The sequence below is a fragment of the Muntiacus reevesi genome, chromosome 20 (genome assembly GCF_963930625.1).
Source record: "Muntiacus reevesi chromosome 20, mMunRee1.1, whole genome shotgun sequence".
Classification (NCBI taxonomy): Eukaryota; Metazoa; Chordata; class Mammalia; order Artiodactyla; family Cervidae; genus Muntiacus; species Muntiacus reevesi.
The window spans coordinates 20,280,140-20,293,886 of record NC_089268.1 but is presented as its reverse complement, the minus strand read 5'-3'; the positions used below and the strand labels follow the sequence as shown (position 1 = coordinate 20,293,886).

The following is a 13,747-nucleotide window of genomic DNA, read 5'->3' as shown; positions in this document are numbered from 1 at the left end:
CTTGAGTTCTGTTTATAATAGTTAACATTGTATACTGACTGCTTAGAACTGTTCTGGATGCTTTGTTCATGTTAGTTCATTTAATCCTTACAACAACCCTGATAATTGTAATCCTTACAATTGTAAGGATTATTGTAATATTGTAATTGTACAATTGTAATATTGTAATCCTTACAATTATCATTACCATTTTACAGATGAGGTAACTGAGGTATAAAGGAATTAAGGAACTTGCCCAAGTGCTAGTAAAGTAGTGGAACTAGGCTTCTAACCTTTGCAGTCTGATTCTTGACTCCTCATTATTTTTATTATATTTCTCAGTACTGCTTAATTTTATTATATATTTTAGATTTGTTAATTCCTCTTTAACTCTGCAAACTGTTTTTTAAAGAAAGTCATAGTATTGAAAAATTTATATAAACATAAAGTAGTTAACATTTGTTGAGGACTTCCTGTGTCCTTGAGATAAAAGCCAAGGCTTTTATCTACTTTTATTACCTAAATGTTTTTTTCACTAATTCTTATTTATGGGACTGCCACATACAGTAAATAAAATAGTGTATATTAGGATTGGCATCTAGTTTTCCCATTATGCATCAGTTTAATTTTATTGGGAAAAGAAATCACATTTTAAATTGGTGAATATTATTTAACCATAAGACTGTAACATATCACAATGCTAACTTCTGATCCACTGATTGGCTTTATTTCTGTTATTCGTAGTTTTGGCTGTGGTTCAAATGGGAATTAGGTCATGTTTTGGTTTTGTAATTTTGTATCTTACAGCTGTGCAACTTTTTCTTTAAATGAAAAGTTACTTGAAACCCCAATATATAAAATTGAAAAATCAGAGTTCTTGTGTTCAGGATGGCCAGGGGGAGTTCACTGAAACTGGGAGCTTACTGAAATATTGCCAGGTAATCTTAGGGCTCCCTGGAACACATTTTGAAAACCACTGAGCTGTCTTAAAATACCTTAATGAGTATATTTCTCCCAATACTTACTGTAAAATATGTAATGAAAAGTTTATCGCACAAGCAATTTTTTGATATCATATTTGACTAAGCAGTTTTCTACCTTGCTATTTGATTTTAATGAAGAACAAGTATGGATAAATCATATTTTTACATAAGACAAATCAGAATTTAAAAAATTTTTGTGGTTTTTTGAAGTAATTTATAATTGCTTCCATTTTCTATGCATTTACTTATAGCTAAATACATTTTGTAAGCTGAGTTCTCTTTTTTATTTAGATGAATAATACAGCAGCCAGCCCAATGTCTGCTGCCACTTCTAGCAGTGGAAGAAGTGCAGGGAAGTCTATAAGCTTCACAGCAGAATTGCAGAGTATGATGTGAGTATGGCTGTATGTCTCACTACTCTTTTAAGTTTGTTCATGTTGACAAAAGAGCGGAAATAACAAGATTGTAAAACTTAACTTGAAAATTTGTACTTAAGTACAAAATGAAATAGTCTGATAATATTTTAAATAGCCATGTATAGAAGGGGCAAATTGGTTAAAAATGCAACAGTGATACTGTATTCTGAAAGTATTGGTTCATCTTCATAAAAGAGTGAATACTCATGTAGACATTTGTGCCCTAATTATTATCTACCCAGATCTGTATTATGGATTGTTTATTGTATTTTAGATTTAGAAAATTTTTACATTGATCATATTCTTGGATAGTTGGAAATATTTTCACAGAGTTCTCAAGTTTTTCTCAAATGTCAGTCATAGTAATTCCATGAACCTCCCTTGGTTTTCAGTTTTGATAATATTTCTGTGTTTCAAAACTGGAGGAAAAACTTAGGACATTTAAAAAACACATTTATTTCATTTTTCAGAAATTGCATATTCATTAAGACTTCTTTCCTAAGGCTCTTTTCAGCTTGATTTCTGGCTTCTTTCATTGAGACTGCATAACTTGATCGATGAGAGGTAGCAGATTTATTAGAAATGTCTGCTGGCACATATTAGTTTTTCTTTATTATTGGTTCAGGAGACAATTTTCTGCATATGGGGGACAGCACGTTAGAGCTCTTCTTTTCCTGTGGCTACATTATTCATGACATAACCAGCAATTTTAAAAGAATGTTTCTGTTGAAGTTTTAAGTGGGTGTATATTGATAGTCTTCATAGTGGATTAACTCCCCTGTGTGATGATTATTGTTCAGAGGAAAATGAGTTTGAGTATGTATCTGATAGCTGCTTGGTAAGCATACTTTAAACAGCTTTGAAAACATTCAAGTCACAGGTTCTCAAACATTGGTCCTGGGATCCCTTTAAATTCTCAGTTACTGAAGACCTTAAGCAGTGTTTCTTTATGTGAATTGTTTCTATTATTATTCATTGCTTAGAGTTTAAAACTAATAAAAATGATTCATGTGAAAAATAATAAGCCTATGATATGTTAACATAAGTAATATATACCCTATAAAATAATTACTTTCTAAAACCAAAAATTGGTAACACATTTTGTGAGGTAAGATGAGACTAAATTAAATGTGTTAATTTAGGAGTTGTATGAGATTAGACTGTCTTTTAAATTATGGAAACTTTTAAGGGTTTATGCTTGTATACACTTTGTGTATTTAAAGATTTTAGCTATAGTATAGTAGCTTTATGCTAAAATTTTATGTTGTACTGTTAATTATGTTTAAAAACTACTAAACATGTTTTGGAATGTTTATAATAAAGCAAAGAAATTCATTTTCCTGTAGAGCCAGTTCATTAATTTACTTTGTAATTTTAAAAACTTTTAATTTTGAATATTTCAAACTCATAAAATCATTGAAATAGTATAGTGAACTCCATACATCCATCTTCAGACTAACAGTAATTGTGTTTTGCCAGTCTTCTTTAACCTTTCTCCCTACTCACTTTTTTAAAATGAAATTATTTTATAGCAACTCCAAGCTATCATATTTCAAATTTGGTATTATTTATTAAAACATTATTATTATTATTAAATGAAAAAACATGCTTTATAGCTGAGGTCAGCAAGCTATAGCCATAAACTGGCTGCTTGTTTTCAAAAATGAGATTTTACTGGACCACAGTCACAGGCATTGTTTATCTATTATCTATTGCTGCTTTCATGCTTCATGGCAGAGCTGAGTGACGGAGACCATATGGCCTGTAAAGCTGAACATATTTACTATGTGGTCCTTTACAGAAAGTTTGACGACCCCTGATCTATAAAAACAGCTTTCTGTAAGAAGAAAGCTGTATTTCCTTTTGTCATTTATGCTTAAAAGAGGTTCTACTTAGTGCATTGGATAGACTGCAGGCCACTTAAGAAAACTGAGAAAAAAATAAAATAAAAGCTAAATTCAGCACTTTCTTATTAAATACTTTTGCAAACATCTTCCCAACTAATGTGCTTAAGCTGGATTCAGAATGCAAAAGTTATTGTTGGCCACAGCTTTGGAAGAAATGTACATTTTCCTTCTATTTCAGACCTCATAGAGAGGCTACTCCTAATAGTTACATTCATCATTTATAGTCTGAAGTTATTTTTTTCTTCTTATGAATTGCTTCATAGAATAGGAAAATGGGGCCAAGATTAGGGGAATCCTTTTTTAATTTACCAATATTTTCTGATGGCATAATGTTTTCAGGCTTTTGATTATATAAAATTAGAATCTATGTGCATTGATCCTTGCTTATGTGATTTTAAATGAGAAAGTGTAGCCTTAAGTCTCTGTGTTTATTTCATGTTGTAGGAGTTTCATTCTATGAATCTTTACTTTTTTTCCTCTGCATTTTCACAGTTCAAAGTCCATGTGTGTTGTGTTGCTTCTTCTAATCCTCTCTAGCTACTGTCTTCCCCAGCGGGCTATTCACTACTAATGAGCTGTTTTTTCTTGACTCCATGACCTCTAAATAAGTAACAATATTGTAGTGTCATTTCCAGGGAATGGCTTCACTGAAAGGTGTCTAGTTGTCAGGCACAAATGGAATTGTCAGGATCTGCTGTTAAATACGGAGCTGGCAGCTGGTCTGTCTTCCTATTAGAGGCTTGATCGGACTAACCATATTTTAGGTTTGGATGAGAAATACTATATGAGTGTAGTAGTCTCTAGGACATGCTTCAACAGATTTTAAACTAAAGGACTGGCAGTCAAACAGTTCCTGGGGGGTTGGGAATGACAGCAGCTTTACCTTACCTATGCTTGTAACTTAACACTTCTGCTCTATGCTCCTTATCACAGCTTTTTGAATAATATGTGCTAGGAAGGGTCCAGAGGCTTTTCATTTTAAAGTTATTGAACTCAAGTAGCCTGTAAATTAGAAAGTAAAATCTTTTCAACCCACATTGCAGGAATTTTGAATGATTTATTAATAATTTAAATTAATTTAAACACACTTCAAGGAATCTTCATTGAGCTTTCTCTTCCTTATTTTACTCCCTTATAAATTTCTTTGCCTGGTTATATTGTGCTCTTGCAGGTTTATAGGCCTGGTAATAATGTCAGGTTTCACTGCTTGGTAGCATTTAGTAATTCTCATGTGACCAAATTTTAAAAAAAAAAGGATTTTGTTTGCATGCTACTTATATTTTCTAAGAACTCTTCCAAGTGAAATTTCATCCTTGTCTAAAATCCACAGGGTGAAAAAAGTGTTTTCTAAATCAGAGTTTTCTTTATAGACAATGAAATTCACTCTTTTAGTTGTACTATTGTGCAAGTTTCATATTTTTTTAAAAAAGCAACATTGTTGAGCCCTTGTATGGCAAGACCTGAATGCCTTCAAGATAGTCTAGCGGTAGAGGTGAATGAATGTCACGTGACAGGATGTGAACAATTCCATGGTAATAGGAAGTGGGGAGTGATGATCTGAGTGTAGTCTTCCTAACTTTAGGTCTGTACCCCTGACTGCTTTCTGGAACATCCATTAAGTATTCTGTTAGCTCAAACTTAGTGTGTCCAGAAATGAACAAGTAATTTTCTCAGTAAGATTTGCTTCTTCTCTTGGGAATTTTGGGATAAATAGCAATAACCATATATACATTGTTACACTAGAGTAAGGGCACAGTTGTGTATGTGAAATGGTATCATTTGGCTATTATATAACATTAAGAAATGAGTTGTGAAAGAATGTGTTCCTAATTCTATCCATACCTTAATCTATCAAGGGGTCTAACATATAAATATATGAATTAATAGTTGATATTTATTAAATGGCCACAGGGTTCCTTCAAACACTGAGTTTCCCTGGTGTATTTAAATTTTTCAGGAGGCTGGAGCAAAGAAATTCTTAACTGTGCTAAGTGGTAACATTAATATATTAATATTACAGTTTCAGAGATGCTTTAATAAGGCCAATGACAATATCAAGTGCTGTTCTGTGTACCAGGCATTCTCCTGAGCACTGCCACATACCATTTCATTTACTCCTCACACAGCCCTTTGAGGATAGTGTTATTACCTTGTATAAATGAGGAAACTTGAGACACACGTGTTTGTAACGCCAAAAATCGCCATTGCAGCAACAGGAAGTCTACCTCTAGAGTCCATGCTCTTAACAAATTATGCTAAACTACATTGCAACTAATAAAAGTTATTTTGATTTACAAAATTTAGTTTACAAATGAACTTTTACCAACTTATGTGTGACCAGTGTGGTATAAGGAAGTAATGGGAAAGGCGAGTAATTGGTTAATTACTGTTATTTGTGATGAGATCTAATTTTTATAATAAATATTGTATTAATTTGTAGTTTCATATTATCATAGCATTTGTTTCCATTTCTTATGTCTAACCACCAGATCTTTTTAAGCAAGGCCATATCAGAACCAATAAAAGGTATAATTTTTCACAGAAACTTAATACTTATGTCCTCCTTATTGGGTGCTTATATGTGTGATATTTCATAATCTTGAATATAAACATGGCCACACTGTTGAATAGTTAAATATCTGTCCTTTTTTATTTTGTCACTATTAAATGATTTCTTTTAATTCTTGATATTTAAATTTCATTAAAATATGCATATAAACTTATCTTTGTACTTTCTGTGAAATTCATCAGTTTGGAATGCTTTAAGATACACACTGGTTTATAAATATAAGAATAATGAACATTTTCAAATTGTAATATAGAATTGGTCATAATCTTTCCTGAAAGTTAGAAAATGTGTAAAAGTTGAGATTATAAAAGCACTGTGAAGCTGAAGGTTGTTTATACCTTTTTTCCTTTTAGAAATGAAATAAGGTAATGTTTAAATTGTTTGATCCAACTGAAGTACTTGCACTGAAAAAGCATATCATTTTATAAATGTGACAAAATACCGTTTTGAATTTGTATTTAAATATCTCTATCAATTATTTCATGGAAAGAAGATAGCTAGGCCTTTTATTTTAAGATACATAATTACTAGAGGGAAAACATTCTGTTCAGTCTTAGAAATGAATTCTTGAAATTCAGGGAGATAAGAGTCATTTAATAATTCTGTGATGAAAATCCTTGGCCTGTGGGGAAGAATTCATGGATTTGTCATTCTGAAGTTGTAGAACTATATGTAAGTGCAAGTTACTAATGCTGGTTAGTGGAAACACCTGTTCTGAACTAATTTGATGGCAGCACCAGGGCCTAACTGATAGATGGTTATTTACTGACTTCACTTATCTTTCGTGTTAATATTCATACATTCTACTGTGCTCTTGAGTGCTTCACTAGACCCTGTTGAGGGTGTTATGTAGTATATGGCTTTTGTGTAGCAGTAGCTTTCTAAAATCTGAAAACTTGTGAAATACTTTTTTCAGATAGGCATTGTAGACTTGTATCTACCTTGTACGGTTTATATGAAAAGTTAGTGAGGTACCGAGCCAGAGCACATGAAAAACACTGGCCCATGTTTGTTGTTCCTGGCATGTGATAATCAATGTCCTGTTAGTACTTATCATCATTGTACTTAAAAGAATGATTATAATCATCAACCTGTTGATTTAGGAAGTTTATAAAAATGTGTTAGGTGTAGGGAGAAAACGTTGCATTTTTATGGAGAAAATTTTTATAATTAGAGAGAAAAAATTAATTTGTCTATATTATAGCATGCTGTGCAGTAGAACTTTCTGTAGTGATGGAAATTTCTGTTTCTGTACTCTCCAGTATGATAGCCACTAACTACAGGTACCTTTTGAGTACATTAACTGAGCTAGGCACCTGAGCAACTGAATTTTGCTCTTTGTTTTAATTAGTTTAAATTTAAATAATTACATGTAATAAATGGCTTCCATTTTGGACAACACAGAAGAAATATGGAAAGTAAATACATGAAATACTTCTTTTCTGGTATGCTTATATTTTTGTTGAAATTGGAAAAGTACATGTTACATGATTTTGGTTTTTTTTTTTTTTTTTTTTTTAACATGATTTTGTTTTGTATTTGCTCTTAACGCTGTCAACCATTCACTTTTTACTCCTTCTCCCTTCTTTGGGTTGTCATTGTCTCACAGTTTTTCAGTGATTTGGGGATGTTAATTTTTGGTTACTTTGACAGGTCAGATTTCACGGGGAGGTTTAATATTACCTTCGTGTTCTATTTTATAGGCAGTCTGGATAATACTGAATATTAAAAGTGTTCTGTGAATTTACTTAATATATTTACATTTAGTCTTTCTGAAAACCCTGTGATTATTGCTCTGGGTTTATTATATTGCACTTAATTATCATGCCGGTTGTGTAACTGAATGTGTAACAGCATTGAGGTTTGGGTGCTTGTTTTCATGGAGCTGGATTTGCAAAACTTTTGGTAGCTATATAAAATTTAGCAGTATGTTGCATAGCATTCTGTCAGTTCATTATTTTTATTTTAAATATGCTGAGATTTTGAAAGCTCAATTTTAAGTGTATGAAGGTCAAAATTAATCTTTGAAAAAGATGCTCAATAAAAATGGATTCATAAATGCTGAAAATATATTAGAAAGTGGTTACTAATTTTGGGTAGGAAATTAAAATTTTTTTACCTATGATTATATGTTTCCTCCTTACAAGAAATTCTGTTGATACAGAATGTAAACAACTCATTATATGGATATCTATTATGTTTTTAATCCTCTGTTATTGAACCATTTGGTTATTTCCAATTTTTACACTGCTATTGAGAATGATGTAATGAAAGCTTAATATCTTATATAAGTCTTAGAAGAAGATTTTTTCTGAGTCTAAAAGCTTTTTAGATAGTAATTTCTTAATTTATCCTCCAAGGAAACTGGACTTTTTACATGTCTACCAACAGTTATGAGAGTATCCCATCTCTCTCTGACATTTTAACAGTAAAAACATTGTGCTTTTCTTTAACTATTTTGCATAATAACTTTCCTTTGACTACTGAGTTTGGAATTATTTTAGCCATTTGTATGTCTTCATTTGTGGGTGTATGTTCACATTCTGAGCACAGTTTTACTGAGTTCTCATTTTTCCTCCCATTGTTTATTATTATGGGCTTTTAATATATTAGAGACATAAAGCCTTTATTGATCATAATATAGAAGTCTCCCCACAGCCCCCCATACCCTTCATCTTTTGGTTTCCATAAGGTTTATTTCTTTTTAACATGTTTGTTTTCACTTTCAATGTAGTTAAATCTGCCTTTATTTTATTACTTCACTTTGACAGAAAGTCTTACCCGCAACTTTTGTACAAAACATCATGTACTTTTCATATTTCAGGCTTTTATTTTCTACAGTTTAATATTTAATCCATTATTTTGTCATATAGTGCCAGGGAGGGTTCTGAGTTAAAACAGTTTTTACTTTAAGTTTGCTTGCCAATGGTCTCACCACCACAAATATATAAACCTCCCTTTTCTCTCTGAGTTGAAATGCTACCTTTATCAGATAATGAATTATTATTTTTGAGTTTTCTGCTTTGTCTATCGAATTGTCTATTCTTTTGCCAGTACTACATTACTTTAGTTATTATAGCTTCTTAATATGTTTTAATATTTGGTATTACAGTTCAGGGTCACCTGCATAACTTCTCTTTTTAAAATATTTCTTGTCTCTTTTCCTATTTTTATTCTTCCAGATGAATTTTAAGGGATCATTTTATCAAGTTCCAAAGCAAATTCTAAGTGCAAATTTTAAGCAGTTTCGTTTTTCTTTTCTTTTTATGCTTTCTGCTGTATACTCAAATTTCAGACATTGGTCTGTGTGATTTATTTTAAAGTCAATTAATGAAATCATTTTAATTTTAGAAATTTTATTTGAAACAACGCTGGATAGAAACCGACTAACAAGTGACTTGGTTAACTATTGTGTGATTAGAGATGCTGAAAACTCAGTTTGCTTTAGTGTTTGTTTTCCTTGCTTGAATGTAGAATTGTGCTGTGCCTGCAGTGTATAAAAATCAGCCAGACTATCGCCTCGATTGTCAGTTATACAATTATCGTCTTATTTTTGAGTGAAGAACATGATTGGAAACAAAAGACTAGCTTAATTTTTTAATAAAGACTAGCTTACAACTGTATCCTATTAGAATTAAAAATCAGGACATCTATGCCATATATATATTATAGAGAATAAATATATTTAATATATTTATTTTGTAAATACATGAGGTAATCTGAGTGATAAAATGGATTTTATTTTGACCATTTTAATGAAAATATTTCTATAGTAAGGTTATTATAGCACATTTATAACTGTATACAGATGGAATAGCAGATACAATTTGAACTTTTTTTTTAAACTGAAATTTCATTATAAATATCAGGTGTTGCAGTCCACTTGTACCATTGTGATGCCCTAGGATACCATTGAAGCATAAAGTGTAGCTTGCTCCTGTGATCAGTAGTCCTACTTTGCTCTGCTGTTTCAATTTATAATTTTCGGGGTTGAGTTTGATGTTTTCTCTCTCGTTGGCATCAGCTAATTTTGCCGCTGTTGTGCTGTAGTCTGGCAGGGTTTCACCTTGCCACCCTGTCCCCCTCCCCACCCCCCCGCTTGAATGCTGCTTCTGGCTACTATGGACTAGAAATTAAATTTATCAGATTTGTGTCTAAAATAAGTCACACTCTAGGAAAGCCTGATACATGTTCTCTTCTGAGAAAAGTCACTTGATCTTTGGTGTGTAAACTTAATTATCAATTTTGAGAGTTGGTATACTTATTACTTTTGGTTTTTGGTTGTATTTTAGTAGCTGAAATTGTTCAGGTAGCAGGTCAGAGTTTATTTGCAAATCCTTTGTTTGGGACCAAATCTCTTTTCATAATGAAACAATGTTAAGAACTTTAGATTGCTGGGTTAATTCAATACGTGTAATTTTTTTAACCCATAAAAGTAGTCTAAAGTCATATTTTCAGCTATGCATAATTACCATTCATACCATTTTGAATAAGCAGGCAGGGCCAGCGACTGGGGCTGGCATGGAAGGGAGGTGGGTGGGGAAGCTTGAGAGTGGTAAGGGTCTGTAGCGCAGCAGTGAGCTAGGGAGAGAGAGCGCATCAGGAGCACGCTTAGAGCGGCCCAAGTTGTCAGGGGCTCTGCAGAGCTCCTTTGGTGGTGGTTCAGTTGCTACGCTGTGTCCGACTCTCTGTGATCCCACGGACTGCAGCACGCCAGGCTTCCCTGTCCACTATTTCCCCGAGTTTGCTCAAGCTCATGTCCATTGACTCATAGGAGGGCTCTAACAGCAAGGCTGTATACTTTTCTGTGGCGGTGCTCTACTGCTGCGCGTAGGACTGGAAAAGAAAGGTGATTGGGTTGATTTAGGAATTTGAAAGGCAGATAAAACAGAAGAATACTGAAATTCAAGGTGTTAGAGGTTCTAATCACTGAGCCTAGGCTAGTGGGGAGGGATGGAGTAGAAAGGAATGAAGTTGATTAATTTGTTGAACAATGGGAGAAGGGTTTGGAGAGGTCAGTGAAATCTAAAAGTAAAGTATAAGATTAATTGAGAGAACTGGAGGAATAGGAAATATAGTAAAATGGAAAATATCAGCTTGGAGAGCTTATCCCCCAAGAAGACATCACTGGCCTGTCCAATCTTGTTAATTTCTTTCTGTGTGCTGTGGCACCTTGTGTTAATAGTATAACACAAGTTATAGTATAACAGATCTGTTATACTTGTCTCTTTCTCCACTATAAGCTTCGTGAATCCAGAGCTTGTTTTAACTTTCCTATTTTACAGTACCTGGTACATGTTAGGTACCTAATAGGTGCTGAGTTTAATAGAATGAATAGGAAATTGTGTTCAGGGTGGGGTATAATTTAGGAGGACAATCTCCATGGGACTTGGAGATTAAAACTTGATAAATTTATATTTTTATGTCCCTCATCCCTTGTCTGTTTTGCTTTCTTAGTAACTTTAGAGCTGAAGTTATATCATTCCCTTTATTCTCTTCCTACATTAACTTGAGTTTCTTCTTCATCTTCGTTGCATGAAAAATATATATATATATTTTTTTGGTGTAGCATTCTATATTTTGAGTGTCTGATTTGCTTGAGACCTCTGCTGCTTCCTTAGAAAATTGTGGCTATGTGTCACATCTGGTTGGATTAAGGAAGGATGATGTTGTGGAGTCATATAAATTTGAGTAAGTGCCACGAGTTCTATTTCTTATATCACTGAGAATTTTATTTGTAAAACTCAAGTAAACATTTACATCTCTCAAGATTTCTTTTGTGAATTGAACCAGATTGTATAAATCATTTGCAGAGAAGATAGATAGGTGTTCAGTGCAGATCTCCATATAAAATGTCTATACTTTGTAAATTAATTTGACTTTGTAGGTTTATAGATAGAATTGTACCTCAGCATATTTTTGTAGAATCGCTTATCTGCCTTTATTCGGGAAGAAAGGAATCTAGCTAGTATCCATTACTTAGACTGAATGGAAGATCCGAGAGTCTTTTTATTTCACTCCTGAAGAAACTGAAGAACAGTGAGGTGAGGTGATTTGCCCTAGACTGTGCAGTAAGTTAGTTTGGTGTTCAAGGGCTATATACCTGGTCTTCTGAATATCAGTCCAGTTTACTTTCCCAGAGCCTGTCTGCTATAAATTAGTGTTAAGTTGACTCTTCTTCATTTGTTCTTCATTTTTTAAACCACCAGTACTGACTCAGTTCTTTGTTTTACTGGTTTATTTGAGGTGACACTACAATATTGGAGCCACTTTAAAGTGAGGAGTGAGGCATATACTTGAAGTGTTTACATTGATTTAGAGCATAACTTCTTCATGTGCTTTATTCCTATGATCATCTGTTATAAACTGCTCTGAAAGTATAAAGACTTCATTCATTTAGACACTACTGAGATGTCTGAATTTCCTGATTAGAACCTGACATTCAGTTGACAAAGAATTATCCTTAAAATTTTTTGTTGCTTTCATGTTTCTTAAGTATCCTTTAAAAGACACAGTTACCTAATTATAACCACATTTCAGCAGCCAGACATGATTTTTTACAAATTATTCTTTGGTTTGAAGTTAGTTTTTTTCCGCCTTTCAACTCCCAACATTTAGTCTAAAGAGGTGCCTGCCTTTCAGTGTAACCAGTATCAGAACTGTTCCTCATTGTCTTTTATAAGGTAAGTAGCCTGAGCCAGACTGTAAACCAGTCCCTTGCTTTCTTCATTGAGATAGTTTTCTTGTGATACTGGCAAAATTAAATGATGTGCACAGTAATGTACATTCTGGTGCAAACTCTTGGTCCCATTGTGGACTCCTAATAAGCAATCCTGTCACTTATAGGAAGAACTCATTTGATATAAAGGATTATTGAATGCTAATGCTTTTCATTTATTCATTCAGCAAATTTCTTTTGAGTGTCTACTATTTGATAGTCAGTCTTCTAGGGGCTGAGGATATATCAGTGAATAAACCAACAGCAGTAACCCGCACCTCCACCCCTCACCCCCGATCTCTTGGAGTTAACGTTCCAGTTCTGTTAGAAATACCATTGTTATTTCTTTTTTTTCTCAGAAGTTCTGTTGTGTTTGTAATAAAATTGTATTTTTTCAGTTTACAGTCTTATGTACTTGAACCTGTGACTTAATTCTGTATGTGTTTATGTATACTGGTAATATTACTATGAAAAAATTCTTAAAATTTAATCAACTTAACTTTTTATTTGATTCTCTGAGCTTTCTAGGAAGAGAATTGTATTATCCACAAACAAGGGTCTAAGATGGGCTTCCCTGATGGCTCAGTAGTAAAGAATCTGCCTGCAGTGCAGGAGATGCAGGAGACATGGGTTCTGTCCTTGGGTTGGGAAGATCCCTTGAAGGAGGAAATGACAACCATCACTAGTATTCTTACCTGGGAAATACCATGGACAGAGGAGCCTGGTAGGCTACAGTCCATGGGGTCACAAAAGAGTTGGACACGACTGAGCAACTGAGCATGCACACACGGGTTTAAGTCAGAACTTCCAAAACATCAATAGTTAAGAATGAGGATAATGGACCTTTTTATTCCTGATTTTAATGGAAATGTTTTTCTTGTTCATTGGTAAGCATAATGTTGACTATTGATTTAAAATGGTTTAAATCACTTTGAGGAAGTAGTTTTATATTTCTGGATTTAAAAAAGAAAATGAAAGGGCATTGAATTTTATCAGATGCCAGAGAGGTTGTCTTTGAATGGTTGTATACCTTTTTCACATTTGACCTACTAATATGTTTGCAATCTTGTTATGGAAATTTATTATCATTTATTAATTATATCTCAAAAATAAAGATTAATCTAGAACCCACTTGAATCTTTGACTTCATTGTGTCTATCTTTACATACAGAAGT

General features: G+C 33.2%; 2 protein-coding genes across 4 annotated transcripts in view; one reads left to right on the top strand and one right to left on the bottom strand.

Moving 5' to 3' along the window:
- SUPT3H (SPT3 homolog, SAGA and STAGA complex component) overlaps positions 1-13,747 on the top strand; it is a 376,606-nt gene that overhangs the window by 9,086 nt on the left and 353,773 nt on the right. For both annotated transcript variants that reach the window (XM_065912305.1, XM_065912304.1), the window contains exon 2: positions 1,254-1,354. In XM_065912305.1, coding sequence (XP_065768377.1) covers positions 1,254-1,354 — 101 coding nt within the window. The remainder of the gene's footprint in view (positions 1-1,253; positions 1,355-13,747) is intronic.
- Positions 1-13,747, bottom strand: part of RUNX2 (RUNX family transcription factor 2) — a 231,878-nt gene that overhangs the window by 195,790 nt on the left and 22,341 nt on the right. The gene's annotated exons all lie outside the window — the stretch shown is intronic.